The sequence below is a fragment of the Dryobates pubescens genome, chromosome 2, assembly GCF_014839835.1.
Source record: "Dryobates pubescens isolate bDryPub1 chromosome 2, bDryPub1.pri, whole genome shotgun sequence".
In the NCBI taxonomy this organism is placed as follows: Eukaryota; Metazoa; Chordata; class Aves; order Piciformes; family Picidae; genus Dryobates; species Dryobates pubescens.
The window spans coordinates 21,667,303-21,684,004 of NC_071613.1; the positions used below are offsets into that span (position 1 = coordinate 21,667,303).

Consider the following 16,702-nt stretch of genomic DNA (forward strand, 5'->3'; position numbering starts at 1 on the left):
ACAAAAGAGCAAGAAACATACAGAAGTACTACAATTTGGGTCTGACTCACCTATGTGATAAAGACCTATCCAGTCCGTTGGGTCTACTTCTTCCTTAATATCCCAGAAAATGATGAGGTTCTGAGACTGGCCCAAGGTGTATTCATACATACTGGCTGTCAAACTAGACCTGCTATCTGAGGTCACCAAATCAGTGTCACTGTTGGCACGCTGCAAGTTCATGTTTTCAGCCATGGTGCCCTGAGATGCCAAGCTCTGCAGGTTCTCTGGGCTCAGGGTATACCGTAGCTGTGGGTTGCGACGTCGCACAAAAAGCAGATGTTCTCGGGCTGAGCTGGCCATTTCTTCTCCACTTTTGTCAATTCACGTGAAAAAATTGTTGTTCAGAGACCTGTGGTGAGGAAGAAAACAAGAAAGTGTTAAAGAGACAGCAGGTTACTCAATTAGGTATGGAAAGGGAGAGGCCTTAGTGCAAACACATTCCCATAGAAGCCTAAACCAGACTGAGGTACCTGTGCATTATTCTTGGGCTTTCTTCCCAGTGTCATAGCCTTCAGCTATCAGACACAAAAGCATTTGTCCTCTCCAAATAACCCAAGCACTGTCAGACATAAGCTAATTGGATTGATTGGCCATTTCCATAGTATTATAATCATAAGAAGACCTACAGTACACGACCACTATCAATCAAATGTCTGACAATTGGTTTATGGAATAGAAACCTCTGCCTCTACAGGTCAAAAGATAATTTCATTATTAAGAACTTCAAGATCTCAAGACTGTGAGCAATAAAAACCTGTGGGTTTCCTTATATTATAAAAAGGGCATTTTCTTATTTTGCAGGTTTTCATTTCCTATTCAGTGCTCTTTCCTAACACGATGAATCTCCAAGAACTGCCTCTTCACTTCAATTTACTATCACTCATCCTCAGTCTTCAGTAGCATTTCAATGCATGCTTTTGTTTTGTTCTGTTTTCCCCAGCAATGTTTGTTTGTTTCCCCAGCAATGAGAAGAGAAGGATCAGGGATGACCTCATTGCCCTCTACAACTACCTGAAAGGTGATTGTAGCCAGGAGGGGGTTGGTCTCTTCTCCCAGGCAACCAGCACTAGAACAAGAGGACACAGTCTCAAGCTGCACCAGGGGAGGTTTAGACTAGAAGTGAGGAGAAAGTTCATCATTGGAATGGGTTGCCCAGGGAGGTGGTGGAGTCACCGTCCCTGGAGATGTTCAAGAGGAGATTGGACATGGCACTTGGTGCCATGGTCTAGTCATGAGGTCTGTGGAGACAGGTTGGACTTGATGATCCTTGGGGTCTCTTCCAACCTTAGTTATACTGTGATACTGTTTCTCTTCCAATGTATCACATTAACTTTGCTTAAATTTGAGATATTTTTAAGCATTAAGAATTAACAAAGGAGAGTAATAAAGTTCATCTCAACTGGTTGTACACAATTCATCACATACTGCACCAAATATTGCAGAAAAGGAAAGAAACAAAAATGAAGTTCTTTAATTCCATATACACAGAGGTAGCACAGAGATCAGCACATTCAGTTCACCAAATACCTGACACAGGCAATGTTTTGGTTGCATACAGAAAACGGTTTATTTTTGTTGCTGGATGTCAGCAGCATTCACTAACTCCTCCTCTGTCATGCTCCCATGCACTCTGACACTGGTATCAATGATAAAAAGGAAACTTTGGTATAAAGGTCTTTCTGAAATTAAATCCACGGAGGTTAGTATCTTGTATCTCTGCATGGAGTAGTACTCACTGGATCTGGGAGTCCTGGCTGACTTCGAGACCAAAAGGGTATGTTAGAAATAGCCACCAACTTCCCTACAAGCCAGTGAAACACTCAGTGCTCAGCCAGGCTCTGCAATCCCACTCTTTTTTTCCTTCCTGTCCTCACTTTTACCTCTGTGATCTGGGCACCAGCATGCACTATAAGTGAAGTGTTTAATGTCACAGTGAAAGTGTTGTATCCCTAGTCAGGACAAGTCCAGATCTGCACCACAGACTGTCCTCTGCAGCCAGCACACACCTGCCTGGGTGCCACTGCTCTCAGCACCAGGAGCTGGGGCTGGATTCATTAACAGGCCAACACCATTATATTGAGTTAATTCTCTTCTGTACCACAACTAGGGATTTATGTCACTTAACTGTTGTATATGGCAGTAAAATCACTGCAAAATAAGGGTCAAGCAGGAGGATTACAAATTAAATCCAAGTTCTAATAGGAGGGATGAAAAGATTTCCTGCTGCTGCAGAGCAGTGCTTGGTACCCGGGGCAGCACTGGCATTTGTTGGAACATATTGAAAATTTATACAAGGCAGATGGACAAACTCATCCATGTTTAAGGACACAGGAGAACTAACTTGTACTGGCTAGGACTATCCTGGTGTTAGATATGAGAACAGCTTGAAAGAAAACATTAACTCCTTTGCAATAGCCCATTTTCGTAAGCCTGAACTGTACTGCTCTTGTGAATCACAGCCATCTTGGCGGTCTCTGAAGAAAACCAAAGCACAAATCTATGTGCTGGGTAACTGGTCTGATCCCACTCATACACCTAAATGCCTTGAAGTCATGATTTAAACAATGATCCCAACAAATTACAGAACTTGAAGGCAACTGAGATCAATTTGTAACAAAGACATTAACTCACATGCAAAAAGCTCCTATTATGGAGAAAAAGCCATTCAGGACTTGTAAGCTTTTAGAGTATTTTCTAAATCCAGTGAAATAGGTTGTGAAGGGGCTCTAGTGTCAAACGGTGCTCTGCTATGTACATCTCCCAGTCAGCTGGGAGTCAGCTAGGAGGTTCATCAAGCAGATTTGCAGAAACACTCATTTTGCAAAAGGGGAAAAGTTGATTGCCATGAAACTCAAACTGTAAGGGAAAGAGCCATTACTGTAATGATTTGCAGTCTGAAGATAGAATGAAAACCTTGCACAATCCCTCCCTGCCTACAAGAGAAATTGCTTACCTGACATCTGGTTAACAACTACTCCTGGTGTCTGTCTGTAATAACATAATTAACAGTACACTAAAATGTACTTCCCACCATAGACTGAAAATTAGGATCATCCTTCCACCTCCCACTCCTGCAGAGTGCCACTGAAACAGCATTTGCACCTCGAAAAGGGAGTGCCCATGGTTAGCTGTGGGGACCTGCCTTTCAACAAAGCTTCGGCTAATCAGACTGGATGTGATCAGAGCAGTGATTTCACTACCTATCAGGCCAAGCTGGCAAAGAATATTGTTTAGTGGGGGCAATCTGAAATGTGGAAACAGAATCAAAACCAGAGGGGAAATGTGGGCATTTGGGAGATCATCAGGTCAGGTACTAACTTCAGTTGACAAGTGAAACCTGTATCAAAGCTGCTTATCAGTTTCACAGCGTTTTCTTCAATGATTAGAAAAGCTTAGACAGAAATTCCCCCCTCACCTACATGGTGCAAGCTCAGGATTACTTCTATTGACATACATGCCTCACTTACTTATCATAGAGGAACCAAAACTGGGAAAAAGTTCCACCATTTCATTTGGAAAAGGCCTTCAAGATCATTGAGTCCAACCATAAACCTAACACTGCAAAGTCCACCACTAAGCTGTCTCCGTCAGCACCACATCTACACATTTTAAAACCTCTCCAGGGAAGGGGACTCCCGCACTGCCTTGGGCAGCCTGGGTCAGGACTTCACAGCCCTTTTGGGGGAAGAAATTGTTCCTCATGGCCAACATAAACCTCCCCCAGTGCAACATGAGGCTGTTTCTTCTCATCCTATCACTTGTTACTAGGCAGGAGAGACAAACCCCTACCTGGTTCCAACCTCCTTTGAGACGGTTAACTCGTGTGTTTAACCAGCCTGCACTTACCCTGCTCTCAGTACTGAAGAGCTTTCCATCTCCTTTAGAGCTGCTGTGTACCTCTGCCAGGACAGAGCAGCCTCTCCTAGTAAAACTAACCAGCTACTCAGCAAGGTCAGAGATGAACTCGACAGCTCTTTAAATTTCCTTCCAGAGCTGTCTTCTAGGATTTCTGTGACTGTTTGGAGACACATATTTGGTCTGTTAGAAAAAGGAAATAAATACTAAAATCAGATAAAGCTGCCACAAAGCACAGCTTTCTATGCAGAAAGAAACAGGGGAGAAGCTTCCTTTTTTGGCGCAGACATCACCCGTTTCTTGCTATTCCTCTTGGAGTATTCCCAAGAATTTCCACTCACCAAGTTTCCTGTGATTCACATGAAGGAATTTCTCTCTGAAGGTATTTCACTATCTGACTACTAGGATTTTTCTCTCTTTTCTAACATTTTAACAGATTGATCTTAAGCTAACACATCTGGATGCTTCCTATTCAGACACCCAGATAAACGTAGAAGCTGTCACAGTTATCCAAGTGCCAAGAAAAACCAGCTATTTAGGATCTCAATTTTTTTCCACTGTTAACCAAGTAGAGGGTAATAAGGCCTCTTTACTTACATGCCCATAGTTATACCCTAAGGCTTGAGGATTATTTAGTATGGAAATTCATCTGTGTGTATCATGTAGTGGAAATGTAACACTTTTCCAGTACAGCTTTTCAGCAATAAAACCACCTTTGTACTACATAACTGCACAGCTCTGAGCACTGACATCAGGCAGGAAACTGATGAGATGCTTCAGCTAAAAGACAATCACAGTTGTTCAATATTGCTTCATAAAATGCCTGCATGCTCCTTAGGTCTGCCTGTTTTAAATAGTTAATTATGCAGGTAAGTGATACAAATGCATCCAGCCATGGTTATCTTGGGGGGGGGGAATAAGAAAAGAAAAGAAAAAAAGAGAGCATTCTGAATCCAGAGAATCTGTGATTGAACTAAAAGTGAAAGAGATGTCTTCCACTTGAAAGCTTGACATTTGATAGTAGATTTGTATTCACTGCTTTTCCTTGAACAGCCAGGTCTGGCTATTTCTTTCACTTGGGGTACTCTTGAAAAGATATCAAAAGTGACAGGAGTCGACCATCATAACTGACTGAGACACAGTTTAAAGATTTAAATGTTATTTTATTTTTTTTTTCCAGTGGAGTAAAATTCATATATACTGTAATTCAACTATAAGTTATCAGACAGTAACTGTCTTGAAATAGAAATTCTTCCATGCAGCAGTACAAAGAGACAACTTAAGTTCAGAAACACTTCATCCTTCTGCAGATTCACTTACTTTCTCCTCCAGCAAAGCCCTCCCAGACTTTCATAATAGGATAATTACTGGATACTCTTAGAAGCAGCTTAGCTTGAAGCAGTGCTGATGAAAGAATTTAATGAACTTGCTGGCTTCAGAAATGAACCTGAACAGGCAGGACTGCTTAAGCAAACTTCTTTTTTAACCAGGGAAAATGAATGCATCTTGAAATACACAGCACTTTGAAACATTTCTTGTAGGAGAAGATTTAAAACTTCTGCATTACGACCATCTCACAGGAGTGCCTAGCCTGGGCAGGCAGCTGTGCTAGGTAGCTGGCCTCCTCAGGAAAGAGTCAGAAGCTTATCCAAAAATCAATTCAGTGCACCAAAATCACTCCCTCTCTACACCACTTGCAGCTCAGAAGGCCAGAGGCATACTGGGTTGCAACAGAAGAAGCATGGCCAGCAGATGGAGAAGTGATTCTGTTCCTCTGCTCTGGTGAGGACTCACCTGGGGCTCAGGAGTCCCAAACACAAGAGCGACATGGACCTACTGGCACAGGTCCAGAGGAGGCCACAAAGACTAACAGAGACTGAACCACCTCTCCTATGAGGACAGGCTGAAAGAATTCAGGCTGTTCAGCCTGGAGAGGAGAAGGCTCTGGTGAGATCTTACAGCAGCCTTCCAGTACCTGAAGGGGGACATAGGGAGGCTAGAGAAGGACAGCTTAGAAGGATTTGTACTCATAGGACAAGGAGCAATGGTTTCCAAACAGACCAGGGCAGATTTGGGTTGGACTTCTGAAGGAAGTTCTTCAGAGAGTGGTGAGACACTGGAACAGGTTTCCCAAGGATGTGGTGGAGGCTCCAACCCTGAAGACAATCAAGGTCAAACTTGCTGTGGCCCTGGGCAACCTGTTCTAGTTGGAGGTGTTCCTGCTGACTGCATGGGGGCTGGACAAGATGACTTTTGAAACCCAATGAGTTCTATGATTCTGTGATCTGTGAAGAAGTTGAAACAATCCCAAACCACTGGCAAAACAACAAACACACACAAAAAAATTACTGAGAATGCCTTGACCTCTGTCTGCTAATTAATCTTTGAGCTCACAGCTAAGAATACTCCTTGAGTACTGTGTCCAGTTCTGGGTCCCTCAGTTTAAGAAGGACATTGAGACACTTGAACGTGTCCAGAGAAGGGCAACGAGGCTGGTGAGAGGCCTTGAGCACAAGCCCTGTGAGGAGAGGCTGAGGGAGCTGGGATTCCTTAGCCTGGAGAAGAGGAGGCTCAGGGGATACCTCATTGCCCTCTACAACTACCTGAAGGGTGGTTGTAGCCAGGAAGGGGTTGGTCTCTTCTCTCTAGCAACCAGCACCAGAACAAGAGGATACAGTCTCAAGCTGCACCAGGGGAAGTTTAGGCTCGAAGTGAGGAGAAAATTCTGCACTGAGAGAGTCATTCATCATTGGAATGGGCTGCCCAGGGAGGTGGTGGAGTCACCATCTCTGGAGGTGTTCAAGAGGGGATTGGACGTGGCACTTGGTGCCATGGTTTAGTCATGAGGTCTGTGGTGAGCACTTGGTGCCATGGTTTAGTCATGAGGTCTGTGGTGACAGGTTGGATTTGATGATAGAATACAATAGAATACAATTAACCAGGTTGGAAAAGACCTTTGAGATCGAGTCCAACCTACTACCCAACACTATCTAATCAACTAAACCATGGCACCAAGCACCCCAACCAGTCTCTTCTTAAAATACCTCCAGTGATGGTGACTCCACCACCTCCCTGGGCAGCACATTCCAATGGCAAATCACTCTTTTCTGTGAAGAATTGCTTCCTAACATCCAGCCTAAACCTCCCCTGGCACAGCTTGAGACTGTGTCCTCTTATTCTGTCACTGGTTGCCTGGGAGAAGAGACCAACCTTTGAGGTCTCTTCCAACCTTGGTGATACTGTGATACTGTGAAAGAACAACCACTGGAATTTACTTCTGGAAACTGTGTTTAGATGTTTTAAGGTAAAGCTAAAAATTACTGTGCTGAAATTTCCCAAGGGATGCTGCCACATCAGGAGAGAGGGAGTGAAGAAAGGTAAGGGAGAAGCACATGTGCATACCCTGGTCTCCTTTGGACTAAATCTGGTGACTCAGCTCAGATGCTGAACATCATCTCAGATTACAAAACTACCATGTAACTCAGACTGGCTGAAAATCTTCCCTAGGGGACAAAGCATATAGTTCATGATAAATACGTGTACTTCTAAAACAGCCCAGGCAGCATATTATGTGACCAGATAGTAGCTCAGTTAATTTAGAGTGCAACAGAACATCTACTTCAGCCCTTCTCACTGCATTGTTGTACAGCTCATTTGTAAAGTCAGTCCGGCACACTTTGACCAAACAAACACCATTCTCCTATTACCTGAGCCACTTGAGGAAGGCTCACAGCTTCCATCCCACTAACTGTGAGTTCTTTACATCAGGCAGAAGTTACTGCTCAAGCCTATTATGAAGATCAACAGTTTGAAGGATCCTGCCTATTTTTGACAGGTCTACACCCTGTGCCATGCAGCCCGTCAAGCACCACCGTGCTTTCAGTAGAATAGAATAGAATAGAATAGAATAGAATAGAATAGAATAGAATAGAATAGAATAGAATAGAATAGACCAGACCAGACCAGACCAGACCAGACCAGGTTGGAAGAGGCCTTTGAGATCATTGTGTCCAACCTATCATCCACCACTATCTAATCAACTAAACCATGGCACCAAGCACCCCATCAAGTCTCTTCCTAAACACCTCCAGTGATGGTGACTCCACCACCTCCCTGGGCAGTCCATTCCAATGGCCAATCACTCTTTCTATGAAGAACTTCTTCCTAACCTCCAGCCTAAACCTGCCCTGGTGCACACAAGTTATCAGACTAATTCTTATGCAAAAGTTTCAGCATGGAGCTAGCCAGTACACAGGTGATCTGGCCACTGGTCAGAAGAGCAGAAAGTCATAAATATGTACCCAGAAACTAGAGTACAGATGGCACACATGTACAGCTTGGCATGCCTACAACTGTACAGTGTAGACAAATGTCCCATGTCCCTGCACTGCTATCCCCACAGCTAAGATCATCACAGAATGGTTTGCATTGGAAGGGACCTTAAAGACCAGAGAGTTTTAACCCTTGCCTTGGGCAGGGATACCCCCTACTAGACTTTCTTGTTCATGGCCTCATCCAACCTGGTTTCAACACTTCCAGGCTTGGAGGCCCCCAGCTTCTGTAGGCAATCTGTTCCTTTGCCTCACCACCCTTATGGGGAAGAATTTCTTCCTAATGTTTAATCCCAATCCATCTTCTTCCAGTTTGAAGCCATTACCTATCACCTTGTCATTACATACCTCTAGGACAGCTGGAGGTTGTCCTGTAGCCCCCTTCAAATACTAGCTCTAAGATCTCCCTGGAGTCTTCCCATTCTGTCTTTACAGGTGAGGTGCTCCAGCTGACTTCCAGGTGGAATAAGCAAGCCCTGAAACAGTTTAGGCTAACTCAGACAGGTGAACTATAGTGTTCAACACCAAAAGGTTGGATAACCTGTCTGAATTGTCACTGAAGAGATTGCAGAGGGTTCAGAGAATCTTTTCTGCCCCAGCTGCCAGGCTGTGAGATCTGCCTGGCTTGCAGATGAATTTTAGTAGTGCTCTGCAGATATACAGGAGAATGTCTGTTGGCTAACACTCATGCCTTTCTTTCACCAGATGCAGTAATGTAGGAACTGCTCATAAATTCAAGTGAAATATACCAGATACACTCATCCTCTGCACTACTCACATGAGAAAACCAAATCTGACTGGAAATTTAAGTGCCACTTCATAGCCAAGAGGCTATGCTCTGCATGTGCTACACAGCCCCTTAACCTCCTCCTGCAGCAGCAAGTGCTTCAACCAAGTTCATCTATTTCAGGAATAGCAGCACCCCTCAAAGAGCTGAGTTGACAGAGGTACAGCCACATAGCCATTACACCCAGTGTATCACTATGGCCCTGGATAATTTACCATGCACTCTTCATAGAAACTTTCAAATCAAGAATCCCTGCTGCCAGAGGTTTGAGTTTCAGTCTCCATGACACTGATCTATCTGCTGCTAGTTGCTGTTGATTGCTTGTCCTGAAGAATTTCCCTTGAAGGACTGATGCAGTTGCTCCCAGTTTAGCCTCTTGATGTCAGGTCACAGAGTCCATCTAAAATATAACCTCCTTTAAATGTCTGTACCAGAAATACAGAGGCCAGCCTCTGCAAGAAGCTACTCTGTCACAGGATGGGATAACGTGAATGCAATCATTTGGTGAATAAATTGCAATAAGCCACAATGAATTGTGAGCATATCCTCAGTGCTTACCTATGTGACAGCCTGAGAGAACATGCTGGCAGCCAGAAAAATGGGTATCCCTTCTGGCCTAAGGGCTACCAGAACATCAGCAGCACCAGCTCAGAGTTCCTCAACTCCAACATCCTCTCCCAAGGTTTCCTCACAACACAGGACAGTAACAATCAAAATACGGAACATCTACAGAATTTAGCATTTGTCTGTCCAGGGAAGTAAATAAACCATGGGAAAGAGCACAATGTCAAACAGCCTGACAAACAGCAATGAAAAGATGTGTTCCTTTGACAGAAAGAAAGGGGAACTGCCAGGCCAAAGAAGCCACCATTCAAAAAGTAATTTCCAATAGAATGCACTGGACAGAAGTAGTAGGACAACTACTTAGTACTGGAGTAGCTCTGCAGTTTCATTCCAAGTCACTGCAACCTGTACCACTGCTGGTACTATCCAGTGTCACATCCATAAACGACAGCTGTATTTCAGCAATACTGCACAGAGTATGGCTGCTGGATTGATTTGGCAGTCACTGAAAGCTAGAATATATATTATACAAGAAGCAATTATAGAATTTATTTTTTATTCAATTCTGCACTGGAAGTCCAATCTCTACAGACAGAAATCCCTGGAAAATACAACAAATCAGAACAGAAGTTCATCGTTCCTCTATCCAAGTCCAAATCCAATACAATCATTCCCATTATCAAGTCTGTACAAGCTGTTTTATACCATGTAAAATTGATTTCCCTCACTGAAGTGGCATCAAACCAGCACAGAACAGGTACATCTCTCGTGCTGAGAGATTCCCATGTTATCAGGAAACAGGAATTCCCTGCTCCTCTCAGAGCAGCACACCAATTCATCACATTATGTCACAAAAAGGATATTACTTGGAGGGGTGGAGAAAGCATTTTTTTACGTTAAATATATATTCACCAACCTCAAACCCAAGAATTCTGCAGCTGAAACATGGTATTGGACTAAAAGCAGCATAAAAGAAAGTGCCCACTGCCCCAAAGATAAGCCATTTCCTCAATTCCCCATTTTTAATAAGTTCTGGCCTGGTAAAATGGACTGGGAAGTGGGGATGGATGAGCTTGGAAGACTGGAGATTGAGTCCAGCCCCCCTGCCAAAGCAGGTTCACCCAGGGCATCTCATGCAGGAACATGTCCAGGTGGGTTGTAAATCTCTCCAGAGGAGGAGACTCCGCAACCCCTCTAGGCAGCCTGCTCCAGGGCTCCAGCACCCTCACGGCAAAGATGTTTCTCCTCATGTTGAGGCAGAACTTCTTGTGTTCTAGATTGTATCCACTGTGCCTTGTCCTGTCACTGGGCATGAATGAAAAGAGACTGGTCCGATCTTCTTGACACCCAGCCCTTAAAGCATTTGTAAACATTGATAATGTCCCCCCTCAGCCTTCCCTTCTCCAGACTAAACAGCAACAGGCCTCTCATCCTTTCTTCATAAGAGAGATACTCCAGTCCCTTAATCATTCTCATAGCCTTCGTTGGACTCTCTCCAGTAGTTCTCTGTCCCTCCTGAACTGGGGAGCCCACAGCTGGACACAGTATTCCAGATGTGGTCAAATCAGGACTGAGTAGACTGGAGTAGCATTGGCTTTTTCCAGTCCTCAGGCACCTCTCCTGTTCTCTGTGATCTTCCAAAGATGATGGAAAGTGGCACAGCAACATGTCTAAAAGTGACTTACTTGGTCTTCTTAAAGGAAAGTGTCAAATTAAAACCAAAATCAACCCAGAGCTTTGTAACCCAGTTTACAAATAAACTCTAGTTACAATCAGTAGACCAGAAAGACACAAAATAATTGCTTTTTGAAAACTGACACATTTTGCTAGAGTGCCTTTAACTGCCATTAGTATTCTATTGAACTGCAATTAGTATTATATTAAACTACCAAATTTCCACTGTCCTGCCCCTCTCCCTCTCCTGGCAGGTCAGTTGGGAACATTTGGCCAGTTCCAACCTTCCCCCAAGAGAGCCTGCATTTCCATAAAGATCTGAGGAGACTTTTTGGCTGAAACCGAACAGCAGAACATTCCTACTTGCCTACAGTTTAACAGAGTTACCTGCCTGACAATACAGTAAAGCAGTCAGCTCCCAAAGGTCTCCCTGAAACTGGCAGGAGTAGTAGAACTACTGCTAGGTCAGCTCAAAGGCAATGCCTTCTGCTTGCTGACAGCGCAAGGTATGTCCTTAAGGAGGAGGTGCCAATAGCAGAAACAGTTCAATATTATCTTATTTTGCCTAACAGCATTCTGAGATCCACTAGGAGTTTCTTTCATCAGCTTCTTTGGAAGTGTTATGAAAACAGAATTGAACACGTAGGAACTTGTAGCTAGAAGATAAAACTATGCCCCATACTCATACTTCTGCATCCCTTACAGCATTACCACAGTAAGTAGCATGCTAAGCCACAGTGCTGATCACCTTCAGTGTATTAAGTCCCTATTGCAGACAATCAACTAACAATGAATGGAATGTCTGCAGGAACCAGAGATGTCACACCCTACAGACCTCTCCCCCAGAACACTTAACCTGCTCTGCACTCTATTCAACTGCTCCCTTATAACCTGCATAAAAGAGCCTGGAATAAGATGCCAAACTATCTGTTTGTTTACTTTCTGTTTCTATTATACAGAGATGTCCAGCTCCACTGAAGCCAAGTGGCCAGTAAATAGGGCTGTACACCACAGTATTGCTGGTACCACCCTCTGCACTGACAAGACACAACTTCTAATGCTCAACACACTTTGGCTCTAAACTAAATTAGTTCTGCTGGTTGTCTTTTACAAACCAGTAAAGGCCACTATACAAAATTTTTAAAATCAAACAATTTGTTCTAAAAGGAATGAAAATTGCAATTTCAGATCCTATTTTAGATCTCCCCCCAGAAACAGAATTTAGTTCAGAATTTCATTTTATGGCAGAATTCTTGTGCATCAACTGCTACACTGTTTCTCTGAAAACACGTCAATAGTTTTAAGCCGACATTTTAGCCAAGTGATTCAAGAAACAGCACTTCATCATTTGAGGACCAAGCAGTCAGACTGCTCTCTCTCTACTTACCCTCTTCTGAACAAATGTTCTTTCTCAACTGTGTGAGTCAGATTAATTAGTTTGTATAAAAAGTTTATTAACAGGAGATACCTGCATTAAGTTACCTGTTATGGTGGAGCAACAATGTCAGCAGGGCACTTAGATATATTCTATGCCTTACAAAGTCGCTAACTGGTTAAAGCTAAACAGCTGCAGTGAAGCTGCTGAAGCTGTCAGAGGTGAGGACCACTGTTCTGTGAAACAGTCTGCTTCAGGGAGGAGGCTAAGGACACAGGGACACATGCTACATTTCAAACAGAGAACTAGAAGGGAAAAAGACTGGAAAAAGCTTTCTCTTTTTAACAGTTTAATATCTGCAACCACACTCCAGAGAAGAGGAAAAAATAGTTAAGAACCCTAAGGAACTCCACTGTGACAAAAAAGAAAACGACACTCCTGCAGTAAGTCCATACAGCATGCACACCCCATACACATCTCTCTCTGCTCTGTGAGAAAATTATTACAGTATTATAAAATATAATATTATAAATTACTAAACAGTATACATATCATATAAACAGAATATTTATTAAAAGCATAACATTTATAAAAACACACTATTATAAAATTAAAATACGAGAACATTATTTGAGCTAGGTTGCAGCTCACAAGGGAGCTGGAGATCTCCAAGCCACCACCACCCATGCTGCCTCGCCTCCTGAGTACACATCACAATTCATTACTTAGTCCAGCGATCACGTACTGCAATTCCCTCTCTTGCAGGATTGCTGCTGCAAGTGCTGCTGTCCTTGGGTCCTGCACTAAATGAAGCAGAAATCCTTCAGACTCTAAATGAGCAATTAAGGAAAAGACAACAATACCAAGTGGGCTATATAGAGACGAGGCCTATTACAAATTAATACTTTTCCTATTCAATATGCATGAGTTTTTAATAAGTAGAGCTAAAAATAGAGTTGTGCATCACAGAATTTCTTCAGGCTGCACAATTTTCATTCATCCTCGCCCCGTGAAGAAATAGGCCATTGCTAAAAGGACTCTCTCTGGACATTTTTGCACTGTTGTCATTGGCCCTAATTCATCACTGCACACAAAAAAAGCCTCTGGGATTCTACCCTCTGCCATAAGGTTTGAAGGAATCTGCAGCAAACTGTGGTTTTCATCAGCAGGCACATCTCTCAGCATCCCTCACGGGTATGTTTAGAATGAATCCATTTAAAAGACTCCGGCATCAAATCTGTATTCTGGGCTGCATCTAAAGCAGTGTGGGTGGCAGGTTGAGGGAGGGGACTCTGCCCCTCTGCTCTGGTGAGATCCCACCTAGAGTACTATGTCCAGTTCTGGAGTCCCCAAAACAAGAGAGACATGAAATTGTTAGAGAAGGTCCAGAGGAGGCCATGAAGATGATCCAGGGGCTGGACGATCTCCCCTGTGATGACAGGCTGAGAGTTGGGGCTGTTCAGCTCTGGGGAGACCTTACTGCAGCCTTCCAGCTTTTGAAAGGGCTACAGGAAAGCTGGAGGGGCATGTTCACAAAGGCATGTAGTGAGAGAATGAGGAATTATGCCTTCAAACTGGAAGAAGCTGGATTTAGATGAGACATTAGGAAGAAATTCTTTCCTATGAGGGTGGTGAGACACTGGAACAGGTTGCCCAGAGAAATTGTGGAGGCTCCAAGCCTGGAGGTGTTGAAAACCAGGTTGGATGTGGCCTTGAGCAAGCTGCTCTAGTAGGAGGTGTCCTGTGCATGGCAGGGGCTTGGAACTAGCTGATAATTTTACAAATATTCTCCTTGTTCCTTTAGAATTCCACCAAGGAAAGTAGTCTCAAATTATGCCAAACACAACGAACCTAAATATTCTGTCTAGATTTAAACATTCATTTCCCACATCATGTTAGGTTCTGACCAGAAGATTTCAGTAAGGCCTGCTCTAATTCTGGCTGCTGTGTGCTCTGGAAGTCAACACAATTCTATATAAATCCACCCCAGGGCGTAGGTGTGACAGCACCAGGAAACGGAAGGCGATTGAAATCAGTGTTTATAAATACAGCCAAGCCACCCCAGCACACACACCACCAGATACATAAACAGAGGCTAAGGCAATCTCATCTGGAGGCCTACATTTCCTACTCTTATTTACGTTGAGAATTCTTTTATTGTTTTGTTTTTTTCAAGAAATGTTGGTTCGTGCGCTCGTGTTTTTAAAACAACCTTGGTGAATTTAAATCAAAGCACACATATGGGGGTAGCTGCTGCCAACTGCTAAGTGGCAAAAGAAAACAAACCCAAAGAAGTCAGAGCACATTGCTCTTCCAGTGTCATCCTAAGATGCTCTGAAATCTAGATTATAAAAACATTCTGGTTTGAATGTTCTGTTTGTCAGTGTATACTAAGAAAATTCGTTGAGTCCATGTCAGGTATATTCCTAATTAAAACCAACCAAATCCCATCAGCTTACAGCAGAGCTAACATTCAGCCTTTTTTTATGGATATATACACAGGTTTAGTAACAGTTTATCAAAACAGAAATATTTGTGTCACGTATTACCATTCTCATCCTGTTTTCTGGGCTTTGGTAGTATAGGTGGGACAACACAATAGGGATTTTCACTGCAGTGTCCCTGGCTCAGTCTTTGTGAAGACTCTTTTAGAATTTGAGCTTTTCATAGACCTACAACTTCCAATTCAGAGTAGAACTGACATGACTTTCTGGAAGCTAAAAGTACCACGAGCAAAGCATACTTTCCTTGCCCCCTTCCAGCTTCAGCACAGTAAACACAGGAGATTTCTGTTTATTTTCCCTCTGACACATTATAGTCCTAGTGATCAGGGGCAGGGATTTTTTCGCACGTTTTAGCAACAATCTATCTTTTACCACAGTTGTAGAAATATACAGAATCAAAATAACAAACAAACAACAAGGTTGACAACTTTGATTATTTTGGTGCCTTTATCCCTCTCCTGACTATCCAGGAAGCAGGGCTGGGGAGACATGGGGGTCAGGGAGGAATTGGTGTGTTAGATGTTTGGGTTGGTTTTTTTTTAATGCCAAAGTTTAGGATTTTTCACAGGATACAACATCAGGCCCACCTATTTTTCTTTTTTCTGGACTCTTTCAGACTACTTTGTCTCTCTAGATTTGATTTCTCTACAATGGCAGGACAAGATTCTTTCCTATCCCTCCCACCATCCTTAAGCCCTTCTAAGTGCCCTGGAAGGAGGCTGTTGCAGCATGATCCAACAACATCCAATTTCCTCCAACACAGTTGAGCCTTAAAAATCCCACTTAGTCTAGAGTGATCATCTCTTTGTCCCCATGAACCTTCTGAACACCAAATTTTATCACTAGCATAATTATATCAAGCACAAGAATTCCTCCTACCCCTATCCCTGGGGCACCATCTTTCAGGGGCAGCCAAAACAGCAGGAAAGACAACCTGCCAGAGGTTCAAGGGAATATCTGCAGTTTGCTACCCATTTTCAAGAGATGGAAGGTATCCAAAGCAGTATTTCATAGCTTCTCCCACCACAAAAATCAACAGGAAAAGCTACAGCTAGGTATATTTGTGAAAATCAGGGACCTTTACAGGGGGAGCGACTTTGACTGCTGATTTGGGTAGTGGTTCTGACAGCTGCAGCACAGTGCCAGGAGGAAGAAGGACCTTCCTTTCTGGGTGCCATTTTGCTATGTTGGGCAGAACTTGGCATGACAAAACGGTTGTCGCACTCATCTGTGAGATTTCCATTATACGTTAATTTTGTGTGTGTGTGTATTTTGAGGAAAGAACAAGAATGTGGAGAAAGAGCAGCCTCTTCCCCTAAAAAAAACCCAAAAAACAGCCAACCAAAAAAACCCAAAACCCACCCAACAAAAAAACCCAAACCAGCTAGCAACCAGATGCTCAACTCACACTGGGACTGTATGGTGGAGCAGGGAGCAACTTATCATTGTTCAATATTGCATGGACAAACTACCTCTCACCATCCGAAGAATAAGAGAAAATGCTTCTGTTTAACCTTGAAACAAACCTATGAGAGAAAAAGCTGTCTACAACTTGATCAAAACCCCATGA

The 16,702-nt window shown here is 43.2% G+C and overlaps 1 protein-coding gene across 1 annotated transcript in view; it reads right to left on the minus strand.

Annotated features, from left to right (window-relative positions):
- The window catches only part of HECW2 (HECT, C2 and WW domain containing E3 ubiquitin protein ligase 2), a 158,138-nt gene that overhangs the window by 104,480 nt on the left and 36,956 nt on the right, over window positions 1-16,702 (minus strand). Inside the window, exon 2 of the mRNA XM_054171707.1 lies at window positions 51-391. Coding sequence (XP_054027682.1) covers window positions 51-342 — 292 coding nt within the window. The 5' untranslated portion in view covers window positions 343-391. The remainder of the gene's footprint in view (window positions 1-50; window positions 392-16,702) is intronic.